Source organism: Thamnophis elegans, chromosome 8 (assembly GCF_009769535.1).
Source record: "Thamnophis elegans isolate rThaEle1 chromosome 8, rThaEle1.pri, whole genome shotgun sequence".
NCBI classification, from domain to species: Eukaryota; Metazoa; Chordata; class Lepidosauria; order Squamata; family Colubridae; genus Thamnophis; species Thamnophis elegans.
Window position 1 is genome coordinate 44,640,553 of NC_045548.1, and position 23,479 is coordinate 44,664,031.

The 23,479-nt window shown below is 40.0% G+C and overlaps 1 protein-coding gene across 1 annotated transcript in view; it reads left to right on the forward strand.

The window, feature by feature from the left end:
* Window positions 1-23,479, forward strand: part of C8H8orf34 (chromosome 8 C8orf34 homolog) — an 83,851-nt gene that overhangs the window by 11,910 nt on the left and 48,462 nt on the right. Inside the window, exons 2-5 of the mRNA XM_032222273.1 lie at window positions 3,244-3,391; window positions 5,604-5,735; window positions 8,359-8,487; window positions 15,188-15,216. Coding sequence (XP_032078164.1) covers window positions 3,244-3,391; window positions 5,604-5,735; window positions 8,359-8,487; window positions 15,188-15,216 — 438 coding nt within the window. The remainder of the gene's footprint in view (window positions 1-3,243; window positions 3,392-5,603; window positions 5,736-8,358; window positions 8,488-15,187; window positions 15,217-23,479) is intronic.

Sequence of the window (23,479 nt, forward strand, 5' to 3'; positions counted from 1 at the left end):
AAATGCTACTAAAGAAATCTAGATCCTGCCAAGTTACTTATCCCAGTATTTATAATCTGATCAAGAGTGATCAGTTTTCTAATTCAGTGTCAAATAGCTCCCTATATTTTTATCTCATCACTGAAATTACCAGTTCACATAGAAATAATGAAATGTTATGATATAAATTATACACATATTGTTTATAAAAGTTTAGCCATCACTGTTGACATTAAATGTTTCAGTGATACATTAGAACATTCAGTTTGACCAGGAATGTTTAAACTTTTTCATCCAAGTGTAGTTTGACAAACATTTAGGAGTAGAAGGTATGAAACTGACAGATAAAATGTAGAACATTTTAGTCCTACAGTGTCTCTTTTTGTCCCTGTCTATTACTTGCTGAATTGTTAAAGGGTCTGTTTCATTTTTTTTAACCTTAGGAAAATGGAACTGAAGGGCATGCTTAATGGGAAGACTTCAGTTTTTTCCTGAACTGATAATGGTTTTCTTATTGTAGAATTAATGAGGTTTTATTTCTATGTGAAATTCAATTCTGAACCATTTGCATTTTAATTTTTCTTTCATTTAGCACTTTGAAAGCATATGAAATATTTTTTAGAGCAAAACTCTGTGCCTGCAGGATGCTGAAGTAATGGCTTTTAGAAATACATTGAAGCCAGAATCTTCACATTTTTCCTTTAGTTTAAAAATACCATTTTAGATGGTCAGAAAAAAGTTGCAACCAATGAACCTGAGGCTGATAGTGGAGATATTTCTGGGATGTTTTAGGGCAGGGTGTTAAACCCATGGCCCACAGGCCCATCGTGTGTTGACCCTGCTTCCGCCTGGTTTAGCGAAGGACGAAAAGTCCCAATTTGTCATGTGATGCCACAGTGAGGACGTGAGTTTGACACTCCTGTTTTAGGGGCTAAAAGAGAGAGCAACTTTTTAACATGTTTTAGATTGATTTTATTAAGAGATATGCAACTTTTTGAAATGCTTTGAATACCTGGTTGCTCTCCCAACCAGAAAGCAAAGGTTGTACCAACAGTAATAGGTGCCGTAGGTGAACTCCCACAGAGTTAGATCATCACTTGAAAACTATCAGCATTGACAAAATCACCATCCATCAATTGCAAAAGCAGCTTGTCTTGATACAGTTTATATCCTGCGACAATACTTTTAACACCATTGAAGTTAGCATCTAACTATCCCAGGTCTTTGGGAAGGACTCAATAGGTAATCAAAAATGCCAAATCTTGTCCAAACATTTGGCTGAATGTGTGACAAACCAGTAATAATTTATGTATATAAATTGCTTGGCCACCCAAAGCGAATGTACTTCATGGACAACCTGTCTGGACAGATATGAAATACTTCAGGCTCATAAAATTTTCTGTAGTAATAGACATTTGTTTTCACTTCGCAACTTCAGAAGTTGGATGGTTAGACATCTGTTTCAAGATCCTATTAAAAAGAAGTTAATCGAATTATGGGGAAATTGTGATATTAAGAGAAATGGAAATGGAAGAATAGCTGCATGTCTGAAACAGTTGAATCACTTTTCAGTTAATTGGATGAATAGTGTAGATGAAATACATGTTTCTAGGCTGAGTGTTTACTTCTAGGAAACACTGCAGATGTTACAATGGTATTCATATTATAACTACCCTGGATGTTGCTGGTATATTCATCTCAGTTCATCCAGCACTATTGTCCCACTCTTTTCCTTATCTTATCCATCCATTCCTTTGTCTATTCTTGTTGCTCATGCATTGTCTGCTCAAAGCTGATGGTTAGTCTTCAGGCTAGTTTCTGTATAGTTGCAGGATTCTCTTGGGGCTTTTTTTGAAGGAAGAACTAATCCACCCTTTAAAAGTATGCTATAATTGTCTTAAGCCAAGAGAAGAAAGATGGATGCTGTTGATCCCATTTTCATAAAGGACAGAAAAGCAGGTAGAAGAGAGTAATAATCACAATACAACATTATGCTTTATAGACAAAATATAATGATCTGTAGTGTTTGCCCAGTATAGAGAAGGAAAATTGGTGGGTCGGTGTTTTCACAAACATGTGCACCTGTATGTCACACCCATAGATATGTGAACATTTGAACAAATTAGCAGCTACTGCACCATTCTTCCAAGAATTGAAAAAAAACTCATTGGGGTACCATGTGTTCACTAAGAATAATTGTGTAGGCTCGACTGCATTTAATTAATAAAAAGAGGAAAGGTAATATTTTAAATTAAATGTGTTTGACACAGGATTCTATATGTAGAAAACATTATAACTAGCTGAACTAAGTCAGTTTGAGGGATTTGATAGTCCTATGAGCTGGATTTTCTTGATGATTTAGTTTGTTGGTGTTGAAAGATAATGAAATGCAAAAGGGGAAAGATTACTAAAACAGAGCAATAAAACACATTAATTGAGAAACATATTTGCAAAAATCCTTTCAAAGCATTAGTTTTGTTAAAGCATGTAGATAGTGGTTTCAACAAGTTGAAATCCAGTGAACAAAATGCTGCAATAATGAAGAAGGTTGCATAATAATCTGGAATAATTAACTTGCATTAAAGAATTAAGTCTTTTCTATGCTGGGATCTGGAAGTTGCCAGGTACTTATTAAAGAATTAATGAGTTCCTTGAACATTTTAATAGTCTGATTTTTAAAAAAAATATACAAATGAAGAAAATCATACGATAATTTTAATAAAAATAATTTATACACACACCAAGCATGTTGAATTATTAACTGGATTTATACCAATTGCTCGGTTGTAGTGTACAATGTTTGATTCTAATCAAAGTGGCCTTTAAACCATGGTTTATGACTTTCTGCTCTATGAAACTTACTCAACAAACCATAGTTAAACAAAGAATGTACTGAATCCAACTAGCCCTTTCTGCCAATTAAATAACTCTGGACTTTTCATATGGTTAAAGAAGAAGCATTCTTAGGGTTTTGTTTTGTTTTTTGCTTTTATTTTAAAGTGTAAAATAAATTACATGGATCAGATTTCTAAACTTCTGATCCAATTTTTCTTTGGCAGCTTTGTGCTCTTTGAGGTGGTTTCAATAATATATAGTTTTGTCATAATCTTTGAGGCATTCAAATATTTTACCTTTTTTTGCAAAAAAAAAAAAGCCTAAAGGAGGGTTTGATTAATGAGAAGATGAATTATATTTCAAACTTCCACTGAAACAAGATGAACTTCAGGGCATGTATTTGATACATCTCCCCTTGATGTTTTTAAGGAACTAATGACCAGGCTAATAACAGAGACTCCTGATCATCCAATTCCATTTCTCATTGACCATCTTCAGTCCAAACAAGGGAGCCACGGCCACATTCAGAGAACGTTGTCTGGATCTGCTGCTCTCTGGGCAGAGAGTGAAGCTTCAGGTATGTAGAACAAGAATTATTCGTCGGGGAATTCTAAGTGAACACAATTTTGTAATCATTGTTTATCAAAATTGTTATGTTTTTATTACATCTTATTTATCTGCCCAGAGTTCATATGCCTAGAGATCCTATGTATTGGTATATCCAAAGTACTCATGTCTGTCCAAATTTAATTTATTGATTTACCTATCCTGAAGTTATTCTGGGTTTATCAAGTACTCTTTATTTTAGCCTAGTATCTTTATATTAATTCATCAGTTAAGTTCCAATGAAACCACACAATCTGGATGCCCCTCCGAAGAAGACATCACATATTAATAGGTATACTGAAATATATTTCTCTTTGAATATTCTTCCTAACATCCAGATGTAAATTTCCAGTCCGTCCTGGCCATCTGATAAGGGTGATGAACTAAAGACATACCGTGTTTTCCCGAAAATAAGACCTGTCCTGAAACTAAAGCCTTGCCACATTTTTCACGTGGGCAAAAATATAAGCCCACCCCTGAAAATTAATCCCCTTGACAACCCCCCTCCAGCCAGGCAGAGCACCGCTCACCAACATAGCAGTATCCTGAAGGCGCCAAGCCGCAGGAGCTGGGGGGGGGGGAAAGGCGCTCACATTGCTTGGTGCTTTTGGGATACTGCTAGGTTGGGGAGTGGTGTTCTGCCTGGCCGGAGGGGGGAGTTGCCGGGCAGCTGTTCCCTTGCGAACTGGCTCCCGAAGAGCCGGGCACAGCCTCAGGGGGTGAAGCAGCCATGAGGTGACCACGCTCGCAAGCAACCACCTGGCAAACCCCCTCTTGAGCCGGGCAGAGCACCATTCACTGACCTAGGGGGTATCCCTAAGGCGCCAAGCAGCAGCCGCTCTAGGAGTGCGCTCTGTGGTTGTGGGCTGGCTGCTGGAACTCTCAGTAAGAGAGTCTTCCGAACAGAGAGTCTTCCAGCAGCCAGCCGACAACCATAGAACACACTCCTAGAGCGGCCGCTCCTGGAAGACTCAGCAGCTGAGTTTTGGAGTTTGGAACCGGAAAAGACTTTATGCTCGGAGCGCAGCGGCGACAGTGGCTACTGCAGGGAGAGCTGGGCCCAGACATGTTGAGGCTAGGAGGCATGCCTGCTGGGAGCGGAACAGACACTCACGCAACCCCCTTCTCCAGCCGGGCAGAGCTCCATGCATTGACCTAGGGGGTATTTATTTATTTATTTATTAGACTTATATACCGCTTCATAGGGCTTTCAGCCCTCTCTAAGCGGTTTACAAATTTTTTAGCAAATTGAGTCAGCAACTTGCCCCCACAGTCCGGGTCCTCATTTCACCCACCTCGGAAGGATGGAAGGCTGAGTCGACCTTGAGCCGGTGAGATTTGAACCGCTGAACTGCAGATCATAGTCAGCTAAAGTGGCCTGCAGTACCGCACCCTAACCACTGCGCCACCTCGGCTCTATGCATTAGGTATCCCTAATGTGCCAAGCCGTAGGAGCTGGGGAGCGGGCAGAGCGCCACATGGCTTGGTGCCTTAGGGATACCCCCTATGTCAGTGAATGGCGCTCTTCCCGGCTGGAGAGTTTGCTGGGCGGTTGCTTGTGAGCTTTGTCACCTCATTGCTGCTTCGCCCCTGAGGCTGTGCCCGGCTCTTTGGGAGCCAGTTCTCAAGGGAGCAGCCGCCCGGCAACCCCAAAACAATAAGTCCTCCCCTATAATAAGCCCAAGGCCATATTTTGTAAGTAAAAAGAAAATAAGACCCTGTCGTATTTTCAGGGAAACACGGTAGATCAGTATTTCATTCTACTTGTGGATCTTTTAAACCTATGAACACATATATAAATGCCAAGAGTTTTTTTTTAATAAAGAAAATATTAAAGTAGCAATTTTCATGGTTATTTGGTTATACGAGTATGTTAAAAAAGAGTCCTTCATGTCTCTTTACTATACTTGATATATTTTGGATTATGAAAAAGCTATTATGCAAATGCAGTTTTGGACTATGTGGTTTATTTTTTTTATGAACATCTTATCAAAGGCAGACATAAATGTAAATCAAAAGAGAGTCATAATTTTGTAGAATGTAAATATTTGTTCATATCAATGCTATAACATTAAACATCTCTATATAATTATTATGTTGCACATATGCAGAATAATTTTATTTGTAGAGTTATGATTTCTTTATGTTTGGAAAAAATTAAGCAAATATATTTTTTCCATCAGAACATAAGGGAGCCAGAAGGGATTTCAGAAGTTATGATAAACCCTGGAAGACAAATGCAAAGAAGCCTAAAAAATCAAAAAGTGACCTTGCAGTATCCAGCATTTCTCCTCCATCACCAGAATCTAAATCATGTAAGGAGATATTAAATATAGTTTGTGGGATTTTTTCCAGCTTCTATATTGATATTTTGATTTTCATGTTTCTGTGGGTGTGTCTATAAACATAATTTTAAAATTTATTTAATAAATGTATGCCTGCTCTACTTTGTGATTTTCAGCAGCCTGAATCATGTAGAACAGGGGTGTCAAACTCGTGTCATCATGTCATCACGTGACTTTTTCCCTCTTTGCTAAACCAGGCGGGGCAGGGCAGGGGCAGGGGCAGCATCTGGCCCGTGGGCCGCAAGTTTGATACCCCTGATGTAGAATAATAGTACAATGCTATTGCTTATGACAAAGTGCAGTTCAAATATTATTGCCTGTCTACTCAATATGCAGACTGCAGGATTCATGTTATACATATTCATTTGGATATGTATGAGATAATGCATTTGGATAGACATACTGTACTTTTTCAAGTATCAAGAGCTCCAACTGAGGTCAGCCTCTACTTTCCCTTTAGAGAACATGGATACATTTGTTTGGCCTATGGTTAAATTGGAAGTAGAATGTCAGTGTAGATTCTTGAAAACCTTGTGGTTTTGTCTAACTCCATTATGTACCTAAATTTTAATATGTTTTTACATATTGAAAACCACATAGCAGAATTTTTTTTAGAGATAAAAAGACATAACCGAAGTACATGCATAGAAAAAATGTAAAAAGAATAAAGTAGTTCATTACAATAGGAAACAAGAAAAGCTCTAAATTTACTTCTTGATATTAATACATTATGTTTCTTACATTACTTGGGAGGGTTAGGGTTAGGGTTGCATCTGATGTAAAAGTTAATAATTCAAGAATTATAGCAGGAGAATTAACCAACTTCAATGCTGGCTATAATAAATGCTGAATAATAGGATTCAGGAAAAGTTTTAAAAATATTAGTAATGAGTTATCCTAAACCAAGGGTATCAAACTGGTGGCCTGTAGGCCGGATGTGTCACATGCAGGCTACGCCCATCTCCAGGAAGGGGGAAAATGTTGTCATACATCACATGACAGCAACATGATGCCGTGAATTTGTCACCTGTATCCTAGACATTTAGTAAAAAAATACTATAGTGATCATTGCAATTTTCAATGAGTTGGTGCTACTTTTGTTGAAGGCTCTTACTTTGTGCCGTTGAAACCTGAATTAGAATTAATTTAAAATTGTGAATTAAAGAAAAAAAATGCCAGTAAAAGATTTGCAGTTTCATGATTATTTTTACTTGTGGGGATAATTTAAAAAGCCTTAAGTCATGTGAAAGGAGCTTTTTATTCCTTCTACTTAAATTAGTGGGTACTGTAATATGAAAAATGTGGATAGTTTTTCTCCTATTTACAAACGTAAGAATTTGACAGATTTAGGAGGAATGAAAAGAAATATTTCTTGAACTGTTGAATATTCTACCATCAGAAAAGGCGATGTAAATGATTTAACAAATTCATGGCGAATCAGGCTGTCATTGGCTGTTTTAGTGTCTCTATAATCTCAGGCATCATAATTTGAATACTAGCAGACAGAAAGCAGCAGTAAATATGATCTATTGCCATCTTGTCCATATTTATGAGCTTGTCTAGAAATGCTTAGCTATTATAAGTCAGAAGAATACTAGACTTGATGGACTCTTGTTTCAGGGTCTTCTATTCAGGGTCTTCTAAACTTTCTATCATTGTCATCCCAGTTCCTTGAAGTTAAGCAAGGAACTTCAAGTTGAGGGGGAAAGACCTATTCCATGGGTTCACGTCACATGGTATAGGACTTTTATTTTGCTGAGTTAATGGAAAAGAAAAAGAAAGCCAAAGTAATTTACAATAAAAAGTGGGTTATTATTCTAGAAATAAAAATAAAAAACTATGCTATTGTCCCACATCATTTATTGCATCATATTATAATGATGAAAACTCCTATGAACCATTATATACAAAACTGAAGTGATGAAATCAACAACTAAGAAACATATCACATGGACCTAGACAAAACATTAGGAAATAAACCCTAATTTTATTTATTTGCATCCTTACTTTAAAACACATTTTTTGTTTTTTTTTAATTTAACAATTCCAAAACAACCAATGAGAATTGAGTATATTCAGTAACTACAGAATGCTATTGGTCGGGGGGGGAGCAATAGTGAATTGGGGAATGGACAAATGGAATGGAAAATCTTGAAATGACATCTAACTAGCAAGAACATTTCAATATTTCACTTCAGATCTCAGTGGTAAAAATAAATATTATAGTTAAAATTTTGCTTCTTAATATAGGTAAAGCTCTTGTTTCTTAAAACAATGAACTCCCTTCAGTATTTTTTACCCAGAAGACTTTGTAGAAGACTTTCTGAAAAAGAAACTTACTTCAATTTTCACTGTAACATAATTAGAAAGATTGAGTTTTAATATTTAAATTCAGCATGTTTAGAAATGATTGCATGTTCATAAAGATGTGAAAACCAGTTTTTATAGAAACAAAGCTACAAACGTTAGTTTCAGGTTTAAGATATTGGCTAAGCAACATGTAAGTTAGCACTGGGAAGACAATTTAGCACATGTGGAAGCCAGATTTTCCCCCAGATGTTTATAACCTGAAATTGTGCTTTATTTTATTTAGTGCCACGATCAGTAGGACACTTGAAATGGGATTGGAAGTCAAAGTCAGAGCATCCTGATTTTGATGAATTAAATCATATCCTTCAAGAAAGTAAGAAACTTGGCAAAGCTCTCGAAAATCTTTCTCAAAGTAAGTTGATCAACACATCAAGCATGTACTGAAGAAGCATATTTCTATGAAATAAAGATTAGAAATTGTTGAAGGCATTACACATTTGACAAGTGTTTCATTAAAATAATCTTAAATATAGTACCAACAGTTGGTGATACACATATTAACAGGATTAAGTCTGAACCATTTCTCTGCACAGTTTAAAGCACATTTGTTGACCCTCGGAAGATTGTTTGTACTTCATTTTTTAAAATATGATTTATGAAAAACGTCTAGCTTAAGACGTCTTTAAGAGTTTTGAAAAACTGGTCCAAAAAATAGAGAAATGGATCTAATTTAATCATAAAGTTAAAAGGCATCCATCTAAATCTTTCATTAGTTCCTTCCTCCTCTATTCACTTTTAGAAGACACTATTCAATTTTATGTCTTTACGTAATTTCTTGAAAAATAGTAATTGATTAAGATGACATTGAATGATACTTTTGAATGACAGATTGGTGTATTGTAATTGAGTACTAGCCAGCAAAATCGCTAGATTGGGGATGTCAAACTCAATTTCATTGAGGGCCATATCAGGGTTGTGGTTGACTTTGGGGGAAAGGGGGGTATTGCTGACTGGGTAGGTTTGGCTGACTGGATGGGCGTGGCCAGCTTGACACTACTCCTGAAACTGCTGGCATGTTTCCTCTTCGAATTGAGTAGACTGGCCTGGATTACATTTTCCAGGACACCCCCTGCGGGCCAGATACAACTACATTGTGGGCTGGAGTCAGACTGCGGGCCTTGAGTTTGACACACTTGCTCTAGATGTATTTTTTATATTTGTTGTCCTGTCAGTTTTTGTGTCATTATAAAAAGCATATGTTTTTATGGCTGAAATCTGCCACAATGCATTTTTAGTAAACTAAATTTAATTTTATGTTGCAGTTACTCAAGTGTAGTATCTTTTTTTATTGCAACACTTCATTCCATTTTTATTTCTATTATGCATTGAATATGTCTTGTGTTTGTAAAATAAAATGGTTTATTCAGGCTGACTGAGCAGTTTTAGGATCTAGTTACATGTGCCAAATAATATTGTAGGTAAGAAGCTTGTTGTCTCATTAGAAAAGTGATGACAGAATAATATTCTGATTTAATACTGTCCATGTTGGAACTCAACATTGAAAAGGCAACTAAATCCTAATATTTCTTTGAACTTCTACAGAGCACAATGTCAGCATAATGTTACAAGAATTTTTGCAATAAGAAATCAAAATAATATTTTTTTTCAAATATCTTCAACTTTTTATATTAAGTTATTGATTTACAGGAGCAATTATATCTTCCATATGTTTTGATTGCCACAAGTACAGTATTAATACTTTTTCATATGAACGTGTACTGAATGAGCCATATTCCGTAATGATATATAGAGCCATAGGTTTGTATTAATAAGTGTAATCTATGCAGTCCTTTTCTATATCCATATATTGCACCAAAATAGGGGAAAAATTCTATATAGCTTATTTTGGCTTTGCTAGAATCTCATCTGAGACTTTACTGATACAGGGATTCCTTTTTCATTCACTATAGGCGTACAAATTATAAATAAATCAATAGCTCTGCTATTTTTCATTCAGGGGTGCTTTGAATATAGCTACAAGGCAAGGGAAGAAACACACTGGAAACACATAGAAATTGGTACATTGTTGCAATTGAGTTAACATGATTATTCACACTCCTTCTTGTGCAAAATATTTTTTAAATGCTTGAAGAAGACTTAACTCTTTACTGTCAGGCATGAAAGACACATGAAGTTCCAATTACACTGATTCATTGCTACCCATGCCTATTCATAGGAATCTACTGAACTAACAGCACTATTTTGGCTCTAGATCAGTGATGGGCAACCTTTTTGGTGTGGTGTGTCAAAAATCGGCAAAAAATCGAGCATAACTCGCGTTGTGTGTCACTTCGACAAAAACATAATTTTGCGCAATTTATAGTTTAAACTACAAAAATATATAATTGCAATATAATTGTATTTAATAAACCAAAAACAAATTATTTAACATAACTGCTTAGTAACTTCTTTGTTCATCAGTCGATTTCGTATGTTGCCCTTGATATTATTATCAGTATCACTTACCAACGGTCCTGCTTAGCAACCAAAATGTTGGCTCAGAAACTCTGGCATTGAAGCGTGCAAGTCTTAAAGCTGTCAAGTTACAAGAACCTTGCACCCCTAACCCTTTAGGAAAAAAACCCCAGGGGTCTTCAAACCTGACAGCTTTAAGCCTTGTGGACTTCAACTCTTCAACTAAAAGAGAGACTGATAAATATTAAAAAAAATAAAACCAAAAAGCAGCTACTGCAGTGGCTTAGAATTTTACTCAATTACTGTTGAGCCCATGGAAAGTTCTGCAGCCCCAGGAGCAAAGGAAGGGGGACGGAGAGAGAGAGATTGGCTGTTTGGGGTGCTTGAAACCACCTGGCCCTCCCCAAAGGAAACCCTCATTTGCAGGATGAGCCTCGACTGGCTCTGCCCAGCGGGGTTACCCCAAGCGCCATTGGGCAGTGACGGATGCTTATCCTTTTTCCTTTGGCTGCTTCAGCTGGGACTTCAGACACCCCAAGGGAGGGACTTTATCGGGCCTCCCCCTCCCCACCCTTTGAATGAAGGTGTGATATGGCTCCTCCATCCCTGCTCTTTAACCCAGCCAGAATTACAGGAGGGCTGCCCCCGTTCTGCTTTCCGGGGTGGATCTTAGCCGAGGGACACCAAGACCCCAGAATGGGTGGGGGGTGGGGGAAGAGCTTCTTGACGGAGGCCACGATCGACTTTTGGAAGTTGTGTTTTCGTAAAATAAGATTAACCTTTGGATGTGTTTGTTCCGCTCGGCCAGCGGCGTTTTCTCCCACTTAATCCCGGCGGATCCTGATATCTGAGCTGGAAAACTGCAACCCCCCGGAAATGATGACGCCCCGCTGAGTAGCTGGGACTTGCAGAAAAAGGCTGCAGAGAGAGAAGCGTTCGATCCGTAATCCGTCTGTGGGGGGCGCTGGGGACAGGCCGGGCCCCTTCTTCCCACCTCTATCCCCCCCCCACTCTTGAGGGACAAGCCCTTTCCCCTGTCCCAACGGTGGAATTTGAGGCTACCTCTGCTTTCCCTCTCCCTCCCTCAGTTGTGCGGCAGCGGCAGCGGCAGCTCTCAGCCTGGGCGGCAGCGTCACACAGGCTGTGGAAGGAGGGGGAGGAGGAGGGAACCAAAGAGAGCTTTTACCGAGTCTGCGCCCCACAGCCAGGACCGTCCTGGCGCCTCAAGCCGCGTTTCTTCCTGCAAAGCCCTTCTGGCGTCAAGCGGAACTCTCGGGATGCCCGAAGGGCTTTGCAGGAAGAAACGCGGCTTGAGGCGCAAGGACGATCCTGGCTGTGGGGCGCAGACCCGGTAAAAGCCTCTCTTTGGTTGGTTCCCTCCTCCTCCTCCTCCTCCTCCTCCTCCTTCCACAGCCTGCGTGACGCTGCCGCCCAGGCTGAGAGCTGCCGCTGAAACAAGTTTGGGGAGCATGTGCGTGTCACCCGAAATGGCTACGCGTGTCAGCACTGACACGCGTGTCATAGGTTCGCCATCACTGCTCTAGATAAAGGTCTATGAGATTCAAGAAAGCTGAACCATTGTGGACCATTTGTGGCTATGTAAAGACTCTGAGCTGATTCTTCTTTTGACTCCTCCCAGGTTTTGCCACTCCTCCTACATTTCTGTGTACCCAAATAAATTCTAGAGAATATAATGCTGTTGATTTTTTTTTTTTTGCTGAATTACAGTTTTTTAAAAGGTAACGGTTCACCTCGCACTTAAGTGCTACTCGTTCCCGACTCTATGGGACGGTACTCATCACAGTTTCAAAGCCGAAGTGCCAGCACTGTCTGAAGATGTCTCCATGGTCATATGGCCAGCATGACTCAACGCCGAAGGTGCATGGAAGGCTGTTACCTTCCCACCAAAGTGGTCCCTATTTTTCTACTTGCATTTTTACGTGCTTTCGAACTGCCAGTTTGCAGAAGCTGGGACAAGTAACGGGAGCTCACTCTGTCATGCTGTGCTAAGGATTTGAACCGCTGAACTATTGACCTTTCTGATCAACAAGCTCAGCGTCTTAGCCACTGAGCCACCGCCTCCCTTGTTTTAGATGTATTTTGTATGTATGTTTTAGATTAATCATTCTTAAAATGAATGCATCAGAAGTACAGTCAAATATCCATTTTACTTTCATAAACTGTAATCAGTTTGAAAGAGAAAAGAGAAAAATGATCCTAACTGTACTGTTAAACCAGAATGTTTAATTCAACAGATTTAAGAATACAGTCTTTAATAATGCCATCTTCTGGCATGTCAGAAAAGTACAACATCAGTCTTTTGTTCTCAGTAAAACGGATATCTGAGGAACATACATTTTGAGATATTATGGCAGAAGGGAATCTAGTAAGCCCCATGTCTTTTCTGCTATAAAAATCATCTGAGTTACATTAAACTCATCTGCATTTAGTTGAAAGTAAGTCCCCGGGGAATGAATCTGAAATGGCTTCTAAAAGTAAAGCTTCTTTCATTTTAAGAGACACATTATGTTAATCTTGCAAATAAAGTTGAAAATGGAAATCAACTGTTAGTAGGAAATTGTTCCAGTAAATACAGTTATCAAAGCAGGGATTGTATAATAGGAGAAGGTTTTAAACATAGGTACAATTGTTAAGTGCTCTTTATAGAACTCTATAGCCCTTATGGTCTCTTCCTTTTTCCCATCTAGAAAAATATGCTGTAATATATTTCAGAGAAGTGCCATCTGAATAGGCTTTCTATTGTACTTCAGGGGATAATATTGTACAAACACAGAGAGTTTAATTGACTTTATTTACTTATTGTATTAAGGCTATCATATCAGTTATTTGAACTGTGGATCAATGGAAATCCCACTCTGAACTCATATTTTTCAAAATAAATATTTAATGTAAATAATTAAATGAACATTTATTTTAAATAAAAACAAACTAAAGAATTATAGGGTCTATGTTTCATAGTTTCTAATACATACATTCAATGTATTTGTTCAATGAATTAGAATAAGGATATGGTATGTTAATAACAAGGGACGTGGTGGCTCAGTGGCTAATACGCTGAGCTTTTTGATCAGAAAGATCGGCAGTTCAGCAGTTCGAATCCCTAGCATTGTGTAATGGAGTAAGCTCCCATTACTTGTCCCAGCTTCTGCCAACATAGCAGTTTGAAAGCATGTAAAAATGCAAGTAGAAAAATAGGAATCACCTTTGGTAGGAAGGTAAGAGGGTTCTGTGTGCCTTCAGCATTTAGTCACACCGGCCACATGACCATGGAGACGTCTTTTGACAGTGCTGGCTTTCCGGTTTTGAAACAGAGATGAGCACTGCCCTCTACAGTTGGGAGCAACTAGCACATATGTGTGAGGGGAACCTTTATCTTTACCTTATGTTAATAACAAGCAGACTGATTTGGTGGATATGCCTGAAAGAGGAACCAGCAAAAGCAAACTAGCATGTCTTTGTTAGCCAAAACCAAAAACTGGTCTATGAAACAAAAGTGCTTGATCCTAGAAATCAGAGTCAGAACACTGTGCAACCAAATAAACACAGAGTGACTTGATAATTGAGAAACAATTAATAATAGATATCTTTTAAAGGATAAATAACAGAGATTTAAAACTTGGGGGAAGATCATATGTGGAAATGACCCAAAATGTGTTCTGTGGTGTGTTACTCAGCTTTCTGAACCAAATAAACCGTGTAAAAGCTGATTCTACTTTCTACCTCTTGCAAACACCCACATCCTTAGAGATTGAAGAATCAGAAGTGTATTCTCATTGCTAAATTAATCCCTCCACGATTAAAAATTGATTAATAACTGGAAGCAAAGTGTTTTTACTCAATATATATACTTTGTAAATGTATATGCTTTTTCACATTGAATTGGCATAAAACTAATCCCCAGTAACAGAAGGCATTCTTAGATAATAAAAATGGTAAATGGTTTTAGGGGTGGTTGGGGGGATGTGTCTATTACATTACAGAAGAAGAATCTCTCTGAATAATTAAACTTTTATTCTCTTATTTGAGCCTTGCATGAAGCATAATAAATTGTTCCTGGCAGTATTTCTTTGCAGATAAAGGCACTTTGCTTAACCTTTTTCCAAAGATTGCAAATCACTTCCTTTGAACAATCTGCAATCCTACTGTCTACCCACTCATAAAAAAAGAAAAAAGAAATAGGATGGTAGAAAATCCTTGGGAATGATAGAAGTGACACATGAAGCAACATAACTAAATTGCGTTCTAATAAATCAGTATGTTTATAACTAGTTATGCTTTTGATGGCAGCCATTTCATAAATAGATAAGCCACTCATTGCCAGCCACTTTGTGAGAGCATCAATTATATGCTTTAAAAATTCCAAATATTGGAATGAACTCATCACATTAGGTATCCCCATAAGATAGAGACTGTGAGAGTAATGTGAAAGTAATCAGGCATTATATGCCAGCATATTTTCTCAGATAGTCAGTCTGAAGCCATAATTTGAAAGAGTTTCATTATTATATTTCAACCAGGCCTTGACTAGACATTAAATTGCTAGCAATTATGATTTATTTATTTATTTATTTATTTATTTATATTTATAATTAAGTATAATCTTGTTCTATTTATAGGCATTGCAATTTCCGATGAGCTCAATAAGGTAAGAATTATGTTTAGCAAATTACATCAAACTTGTATCTCACAAAATAAGCATGCAAAAATAATTTGGGAAGTATGAGACTATGTTGGCAATATTCTTACCAGAATTTAATTTAGGTAGATTATATTTTCAATTGAAAATATGTTTCAACTCATACTATTTCATTCATTTCATGATAGCATTACAAATTTGGGGATCACCAGGTCTGAGAAGAGTCATCTACATAATTTTCTGAAAGTTGAAGGCCCATTACATCTAGAAGATATTGGACAAATCTGTTGAAATTCAAAGTGCTATTCTAAAATTTGCTGTCAGCAACAATGATCACTCAAATAATGGTTGTAAAAGCAATATGTTAGGTACATTGCAGATTGCACTAGATATTATATATAAAACACATAAAGAATGCTATGTGATGGATCATCTTTAGTAAAATAATTGTGTCAGGTCATCTACAGAATACCTGCTCAAGGTCCTGCCTCCTTGCTAAGTGAACCAGTAGACAAGGCCCCACACTTGGGAGCAGCATACTTGCCCTCTTATTACTGACATTTTGCAAGGCCATAAAAACAATTTTATTCTGTCTGACTTTCAAACCTTAATAGTAATTGGATTTCTACTGTTTCTTACTTTATATCCCTTTATGATTTGTAGAAGCTATTGTACTTTATGTTCAATACGGTTTTATGATGCTTTATAAGTATGTAGTGTTTTTATGTACCAACCAGAGTCTAGTGATATATACATTAGTGGTGAGTAGTATAGTATTTGGGTCCACAGCAGACAAGTGCTTCAGATCCAGTATGGATATTCTTATTCTACTTTGCTCATTAAAGAAATGGTGGACAATAGTCATGTTTAGAGGAGGAGGGGCTTCACATCGCTGTGAAACGATGGATTTTTCTAGACCCCCGGGATCGCTGTGGAATTCAGGTCACCTGGACGGTCCAATCGGACCTAAACTGTCCCATAGAGAGGGTGATAGATAGGGGTATATCTTGCTGATCCCAGAGACACCTGCAAAGTCTCTGGTGATCCAGGAAAAAGCCCCTCTTGCTGGCAACTTTGAGTCAGCCATTAGGCTGCTGAAACGGCAGACAGCTCCGTAACGCAAGGGCAGGAGAGAAGCATGTTGTTTTGGTGAGAGTTTTAATTTTTTTTTCTATTGGAGAGAGAACACCCTAAATTTGGAGAATTTATTAAAAATAAAGACTGATGAGAGAGTAGGCGGCGGATCTAATGCATGGTCAATTGAAGGTTTCTATTTTTCCCTTTTTACTGCCGGAAGCCTGATTGGACTTTCATTGCAATTTACTTTTTAGAGTGGACTGATTCTTTGTACTTTTTTTTCTTACTTTCTTTTTTGGACTCTTTGGAAACATTGATACAACTAAGTTTGAACTGTCTAAAAATTTCTCTCTTTTTACCTTTGCTTAATGAATTATTGTATTTTTCTCTTGCCTTTTCTTTTTCTTTTTTCTTTTAAAAGTTAAAGGCGAAGTGTAAGCAGCAAAGACTGAGAGTGGGAAACAAGTATCACTGCCACCTAGTGGACTTGAAACAATGTTTTGATTTTTCTGTTTTTTTTTCCAAGGCTATCTTGTTAAGACTTGATAGTGAGAGGAACACAGTTGTTTATACAGGTGTGCCTTGAGAAACTTTCAATGTCTGGAAATTTACCTTCAAATAATAAATAAAAATTTTAAGGGAAAGTTCAGAATGACCCTGGAAAGGCTTTCACACTACAAAAGCTTTGAACTTTTCTTTTTCTCTGGCGGCAGTGTTTACATTACTCTGTTATGGAAGCTGTGACTTCTTTCTGTCTCCCTTTTACTTTTTTATTTTTTTTTATTTTGAGGCATTTTGTGGAGTGGACCAAAAGAACACTTAAATTTTGTTTTCTTTTTCTCTTTTCTTCCCTTTTGCTATTTATAATTTTTGCATTTTCATATTTTTATATTTTTATTTGGGAATTGTTCTCTTCTCTTATTTTTTTGTTCCCCTTTTAATTTTCTTACTTTTTCTTTTTCCCCCTTTTTAATTAGAAACAATTGGATAAGGGCATACAAGAGACCAAAGATTTTTACCCTTTTGGTTTTTTATATTATTGCATGTTTTTCTTTTTGTGGCTATTCTGTTGCTCTCTAACCCCTGTTTAGCTGTCTCCGATCCCAAGGCCCCTCTGCCCGACTGGCTGCCCGACTCCGCTGCCTCCTCTTTCGGCGGCCGGGGTAAGATGCACCTCCGCGTCTTACTCGCCGGCCGCACCTGCTGGATGGAACTGGACACGGGCTTGGCCCGCACGATAATGTCCTGGGACACTCTGTGTGCATTGATCCCGCATCTTACGCCGAGCCAGCTGTCCCCTGCAAACTGCCTCCTGAGGGACTACCAGGGCAACCCTATCCCCATCCTGGGTTGCAGGAATTTCCCTGTCCAGTATGGGAGGTTTAAGGGTTCCTTGCCCCTTGTTGTAGTCCGAAGCCCCCTATCTTCCCTCCTGGGCCTGGATTGGTTCAGAGCTTTTGGTCTTAGCATTGCCGGCATTAATTCTCTCCACCTCGCCTCTTCCCTAGATTCCCTCCTGTCAGAGTTTGATGACGTCTTCTCTGATGCCCTGCGTTGCTACAATGGCAACCCCATCTCCGCCTCAAGGCATGATGGGTTCCTTTTGCCCTGCAGGCTTGTGTGGACGCGGAGATCGATAAATTGATCTCCCAGGGCATATTGGAGGCCGTAGATCACGCCCCATGGGAGACCCACATAGTGTTGCCTTTGAAGTCCGACGGATCCCTGAGGATCTGCGCGGACTATAAGGGAACCGTCAACAAGGCTCTGCAGGCGCATCCTTATCCCGTGCCAGTCGTGCAGCACGTGCTGCACTCCTTGGGCCAGGGCAAGATTTTCGCAAAATTGGACCCGGCCCAAGCGTACCAACAGTTGCCCGTCGACGAGGCCTCCGCCACAGCTCAAACTATTGTGACCCACCACGGGGCTTTCAAATGCTGCCGCTTGCAATTCGGGGTCAGCGTAGTTCCCGGCATATTTCAGGGGCTCATGAAGCGGGTGCTCCATGGCATCCCGGGTGTGGTGCCCTATTTTGACAACATACTGATTGCCTCCCCGACTCAGGACTCGTCAAGACCCTTAGGGCAGTGCTCTCTCGTTTCCGAGATGCCGGCTTGCACTTGAAATGCTCAAAGTGCCAGCTGGGCGTTCCCTCTGTTGAGTTCCTGGGGTTTTTCATGGATTCCAGAGGAATCCACCCCACCCCTTCCAAAATTGAGGCCATTACCTCTGCACCCACTCCCTCCTCCAAGGCAGAGCTTCAGGCATTCCTGGGGCTCCTCAATTTCTATGCATCCTTCATCCTCCATAAGGCGCCCATTGCGGAGCCTCTCCACCACCTCCTCAATGCCTCCGCCCCTTGGGTTTGGACAGACTGTGAGGTGCATGCACTCACGGCTGTCAAAGCCCTTTTAACTTCTGCTCCTGTGATGAGCACCTCCTGCTCATCCTTGCTTGTGATGCCTTCCCCTTCGGTGTCAGGGTCGTCCTGAGCCACGCCTACCCCGATGGCTCTGAAGCCCCAATCACCTTTTACTCCCGCACCTTGTCCAAAGCTGAGTGCAATTACAGCCAGTTGGACAAGGAGGCCCTCGCGGCCGTTGCAGGGGTAAAACGCTTTCACCCCTACCTGTACGGTCGCAAGTTCATCCTCCAGACCAACCATAAGCCCCTCTTGGGCATCCTTTCTGGCGACCACTCTCCCCTCATGGGGTCGCTGGTCTGAGTTCTTCTCTTCCTACTCCTACTCCCTCCTACCGCCCCGGCAAGCACATGGGCCATGCTGACGCCCTTAGCCGCTGTCCGCTGCCCATCTCTGTCTCTGACCCGGCACCCACGATCTCGGTTGCTGCCTTGACGGATGACCTCGCGTGTCCCCTCTCGGCCTCAGACATCTCCCAGGCCTCCCGGTCTGACCCCCTCCTCCAGAGGGTCCTGGATGCAGTTCGCTGGGGCTGGACGGTGGAGACTCGCTCGGCCGAGTTCCTCCTGTTCTTTTACCGCCAGGACGAACTGGACTATTTGTCCTGGCGGTACGAATCCTTCAGGACTATTTGCTCTGGGGTTCCAGGGTCATAGTTCCTGCTGCCCTCCGCCAGCAGGTCCTCTGCCACCTCCATGAGGGCCACCTGGGCATAGCACGAATGAAGGTTCTCGGTCGCAAGTATGTCTGGTGGCCCTCCATGGATGCTGACATCACTGCTTGGGTCCAGCGGTGCCCTCCCTGCCAGGCCGTCCGCCCTGCTCCGCCCTCTGCCTCTACCCATCCCTGGGAGACCCCCACCTCTCCGTGGAGTCACCTCTACCTCGATTTCTTTGGCCCCCTTAACAGCCACACATTCCTCCTCGTGGTGGACGCCCTGTCCAAATGGGTGGACATCTTCCCCATGACATCCACCACGTCCGGCACCACCATCCAAATTCTTGATTCCCTTTTTACAACCCACGACATCCCTGATGTTATCATCTCTGATAACAGCCCTCAATTTTCCTCTGCCCCCTTTCTCTCCTACCTGGCTTCCCTGGGCATCCGGCATGTCCCTGTTGCCCCTATCATCTGGCTGGCAACAGCATGTCCGAGCGTGCCGTACGTTCGGCCAAGGAGGGCTGGCCCGGCTCTCCCACCTACCTTGGCCATCCCGCCTCTGCACCTACCTCCTGGTACAGCATTCCACTCCCTGCCAGGCCACCGACAAAAGCCCTGCGGAAATCCTTATGGGTCGGCGCCTGAGAACCACCCTTGACCGCTTACATCCCTCCTTCGCTCCCACTGCGGGCTCCCTTCCCTCTCCCCCTAGGGCTTTTCTGGTGGGTGAGGGGGTCTTTGCGCAGAACTATGCCGGAGACCCAAAGTGGCTACCAGGGGTCATACTAGATCTAACTGGACCCTGCTCTTATAGGGTCCAGCTTGATGATGGACGACTATGGCGGCGCCATCTAAACCAGCTGCGCCGCCAGACAACCGTGGGGCCGCCCCAACCAACCACATCGTCTGCACAAGTACCGCAGCTGGGGCCTGCTTGCCTATCGGCTGCCTGACCTGCCCAGCCATGACAACCACGGCTCAACCATCTCCAGCCGCCTTCCCCACTCTGCGCTGCCGCGCACCACCCGCCACTTCAAGCGAAGAACACTTAACTTCAAACATTCCCACTGGTCCAGGGGCCGGGCCTTCCAGTCTGGTGTGTCACAGCAGCAGACCTCCTCCTCTAGCGACGACGGACACTCCCATTCCTCGGAGTTTGCAGCGCATGCGCAGAAGACTAACCTATTTAAGGGACTACGCATCCACAGTCTGGGGGGAAGGGGTGTTGCGTCCTGCCAACGCAGCTGGCAGTTGTCGCCAGAGCTCAGGCTCCTGATTGGCTCTGGCGTGTCAGCCAGCCGGCGGGAGAAATGCCAGCCGCCGATTGGCTACCCGCCTGACAGCTGTCAAATATAAATAGCTGTCAAGCGGGCTCCTTCTTGTTCGTGTTCTGAGTTGTTGTTGCCTGTTCTTCATTCAATAAAGCTGACTTATTTTACCTCAGAGCCTCGTCTTTAAAACAATCAATATAAATGGACTTAATTCAGCAATTAAAAGAAGAAGAATATTTCACAAATTAGAAAAATTAAAATTGGACATAATTTATCTACAAGAAGCACATATTCAAAAACAACATGAACACTTATTGGTACAGCCAAAACCTGGAAAAATGTTTACTGCATTGGCAAGATGTAAGAAAAGAGGAGTGATCTTTTATATTAAAGATAAAATTCCAGCGAAACCAATTTATACAGATGATGATGGAAGAATTCTGATGGTGGAAATTATGGTCAACACTAAGAAAATACTTTTAATTGCAATTTATGCTCCCAATGATAAACAAGACGAATTCTATAGAAAACTACACTGGAAAATAATTGATTTGGACTATGCTGATATTTGTATGATGGGAGATTTTAATGGAATTGTAGATCACAACATGGACTATAAAGCACAAAAAACAACAAAGCTAAATAGAAAACCACTCCCAAAATCCTTTTTTAGGATGATAGAGAAAATAAACTTAAAAGATGTCTGGAGAGAAAAAAACCCTACAAAAAAGCAATATACTTTTTATTCAAATAGACACTTATCATGTTCCAGAATCGACATGGTATAGGCTACAATGGAATTGACTTGTAATGTACAGGAAATTGAGATTGAAACAAGTACCTGGGTAGACCACAATCCAATTACAATTAAATTGAAAGGCCAAAGGATAAGATCTAGATTGACATTAAATAATACTGTATTAAAAGAGAAGGACTTCATTCAGAAAATGGAAAAAGAATTGGCTTTCTTCTTCAAAGAAAATAGAAAAGAAGATACATCAATGCAGAACCTTTGGGATACAATGAAGGCCTTCACCAGAGGTTTGATAATAGACTATACAAGAAAGAGAAACATAAAGAAAAGACAAACTTTTAAAGGTTTAGAGAATGACTATAAGGCTCTTGAAAAAGAGTTAAGAAATTCCCACAAAAAAGACATTAAACTAAAAAAGGATATAAATAAGCACAAAATGGATCTATTGGAAAAGGAAGAATTGGCACAAAAATCAGAACTGCTAAACAGAACTACTTTGAAAATGCAAATAAACCAGGTAGATGGTTGGCATACAAATTGAAAAAAGAGAGAGAATCAAAGAAAATATTACAATTAAGAGATAATCAAGGGCAAATCCATTATGAAAATGTTGAGAAGAAGAAAATTATACAAGACTACTATGGTAAGCTGTATGAACAAGAGAATATAGAAGATGGAGGAATTAAACAATATCTACAGAAAGCTAATCTCCCTCAGACACCCAAAGAAACTGAAACAATATTAGAAGGCAAAATAACTATGATGGAGCTAACTGAAGCACTTAAGAAACAAAATAACAGAAAGGCCCCAGCCCGGGACGGCTTACCAGTAGAATTTTACAAGACATTTCAGGAATCGTCCCTCCCACTATTAGAAGTTATGAATGAGGTGATGTCTGAGAGTAGGATACCCAAATCATGGTTAGAAGCATATATTACACTTCTGCCAAAGGAGGAGGCTGATCTAACACAAATCAAGAACTACAGACTCATCTCCTTGTTAAACTCAGATTATAAGCTATTTGCTTCGATATTAGCAGAACGACTTAAAAAATACCTAAACAGTTTTATCCACTCTGATCAAAATGGGTTTTTACCAGAGACAAATTAAAGATAATATGAGAATAATTTTGGACACTTTGGAGTACTATGAAGCGCATCTCGAAAAACAAGTGGCTTTGATGTTTTTAGATGCACAGAAAGCATTTGACAATGTGAACTAGTGTTTTATGTTTCTACAACTGGAACACATGAATTTTGGTAAGAAATTTACCCCAGCCATACAAACCATATAGCACAAACAAACAACAAAGATAATGATAAGACTCTATCAAAATAGAGGAACGAGACATGGCTGCACACTATCACCTTTACTTTTTGTCTTAACTTTAGAAGTTTTAAATAGAAAGATTAGAGAAGAGAAAGAAATAAAAGGAATGAAAATTAAAAAAGAAGAATACAAATTACAAGCATTTGAAGATGATCTGGTTTTTATCCTTGAGGATCCATTAGAAACTGCATCAAAATTGATAGAAAGAATAGAGGAATATGGAAAAGTAGCAGGCTTGAAAATAAATAAAGATAAAACAAAGAATATATCATTGAGACAAAAGGAAGAATTGGCGGAAACCTTGGAGATTCAAGTTAGAAATAAGGTTAAATATTTGGGGATATATTTAACTGCTAGATGCGGTACACTTAAAGAGAAGAACTATCTTAGACTTAAGCAGCAGATTGTGACTGATTTGATGAAATGGGAAAACTTATATTTATCAATTATAGGGAGAATATTTACAATTAAAACCCTACCCAGAATACTATATTTGTTCCAGACAATCCCAATTAGATTGGGGGAAGACTATTTTGATGAACTAAATAAAATAGTGTTGAAATTCATCTGGCAAGGGAAAAAAGCAAGAATAATATCAAAATTGTTACAAGACGCTAGAATAAGAGGAGGATTGGGACTACCTGACTGGGAATTATATTATCAGGCAATGAACTTGATGTGGATTAAAGAGTGAATAACATTAAGAAATTCTAGAATATTGACTGTAGAAAGATATGAATTGCTGTTGGGATGGCA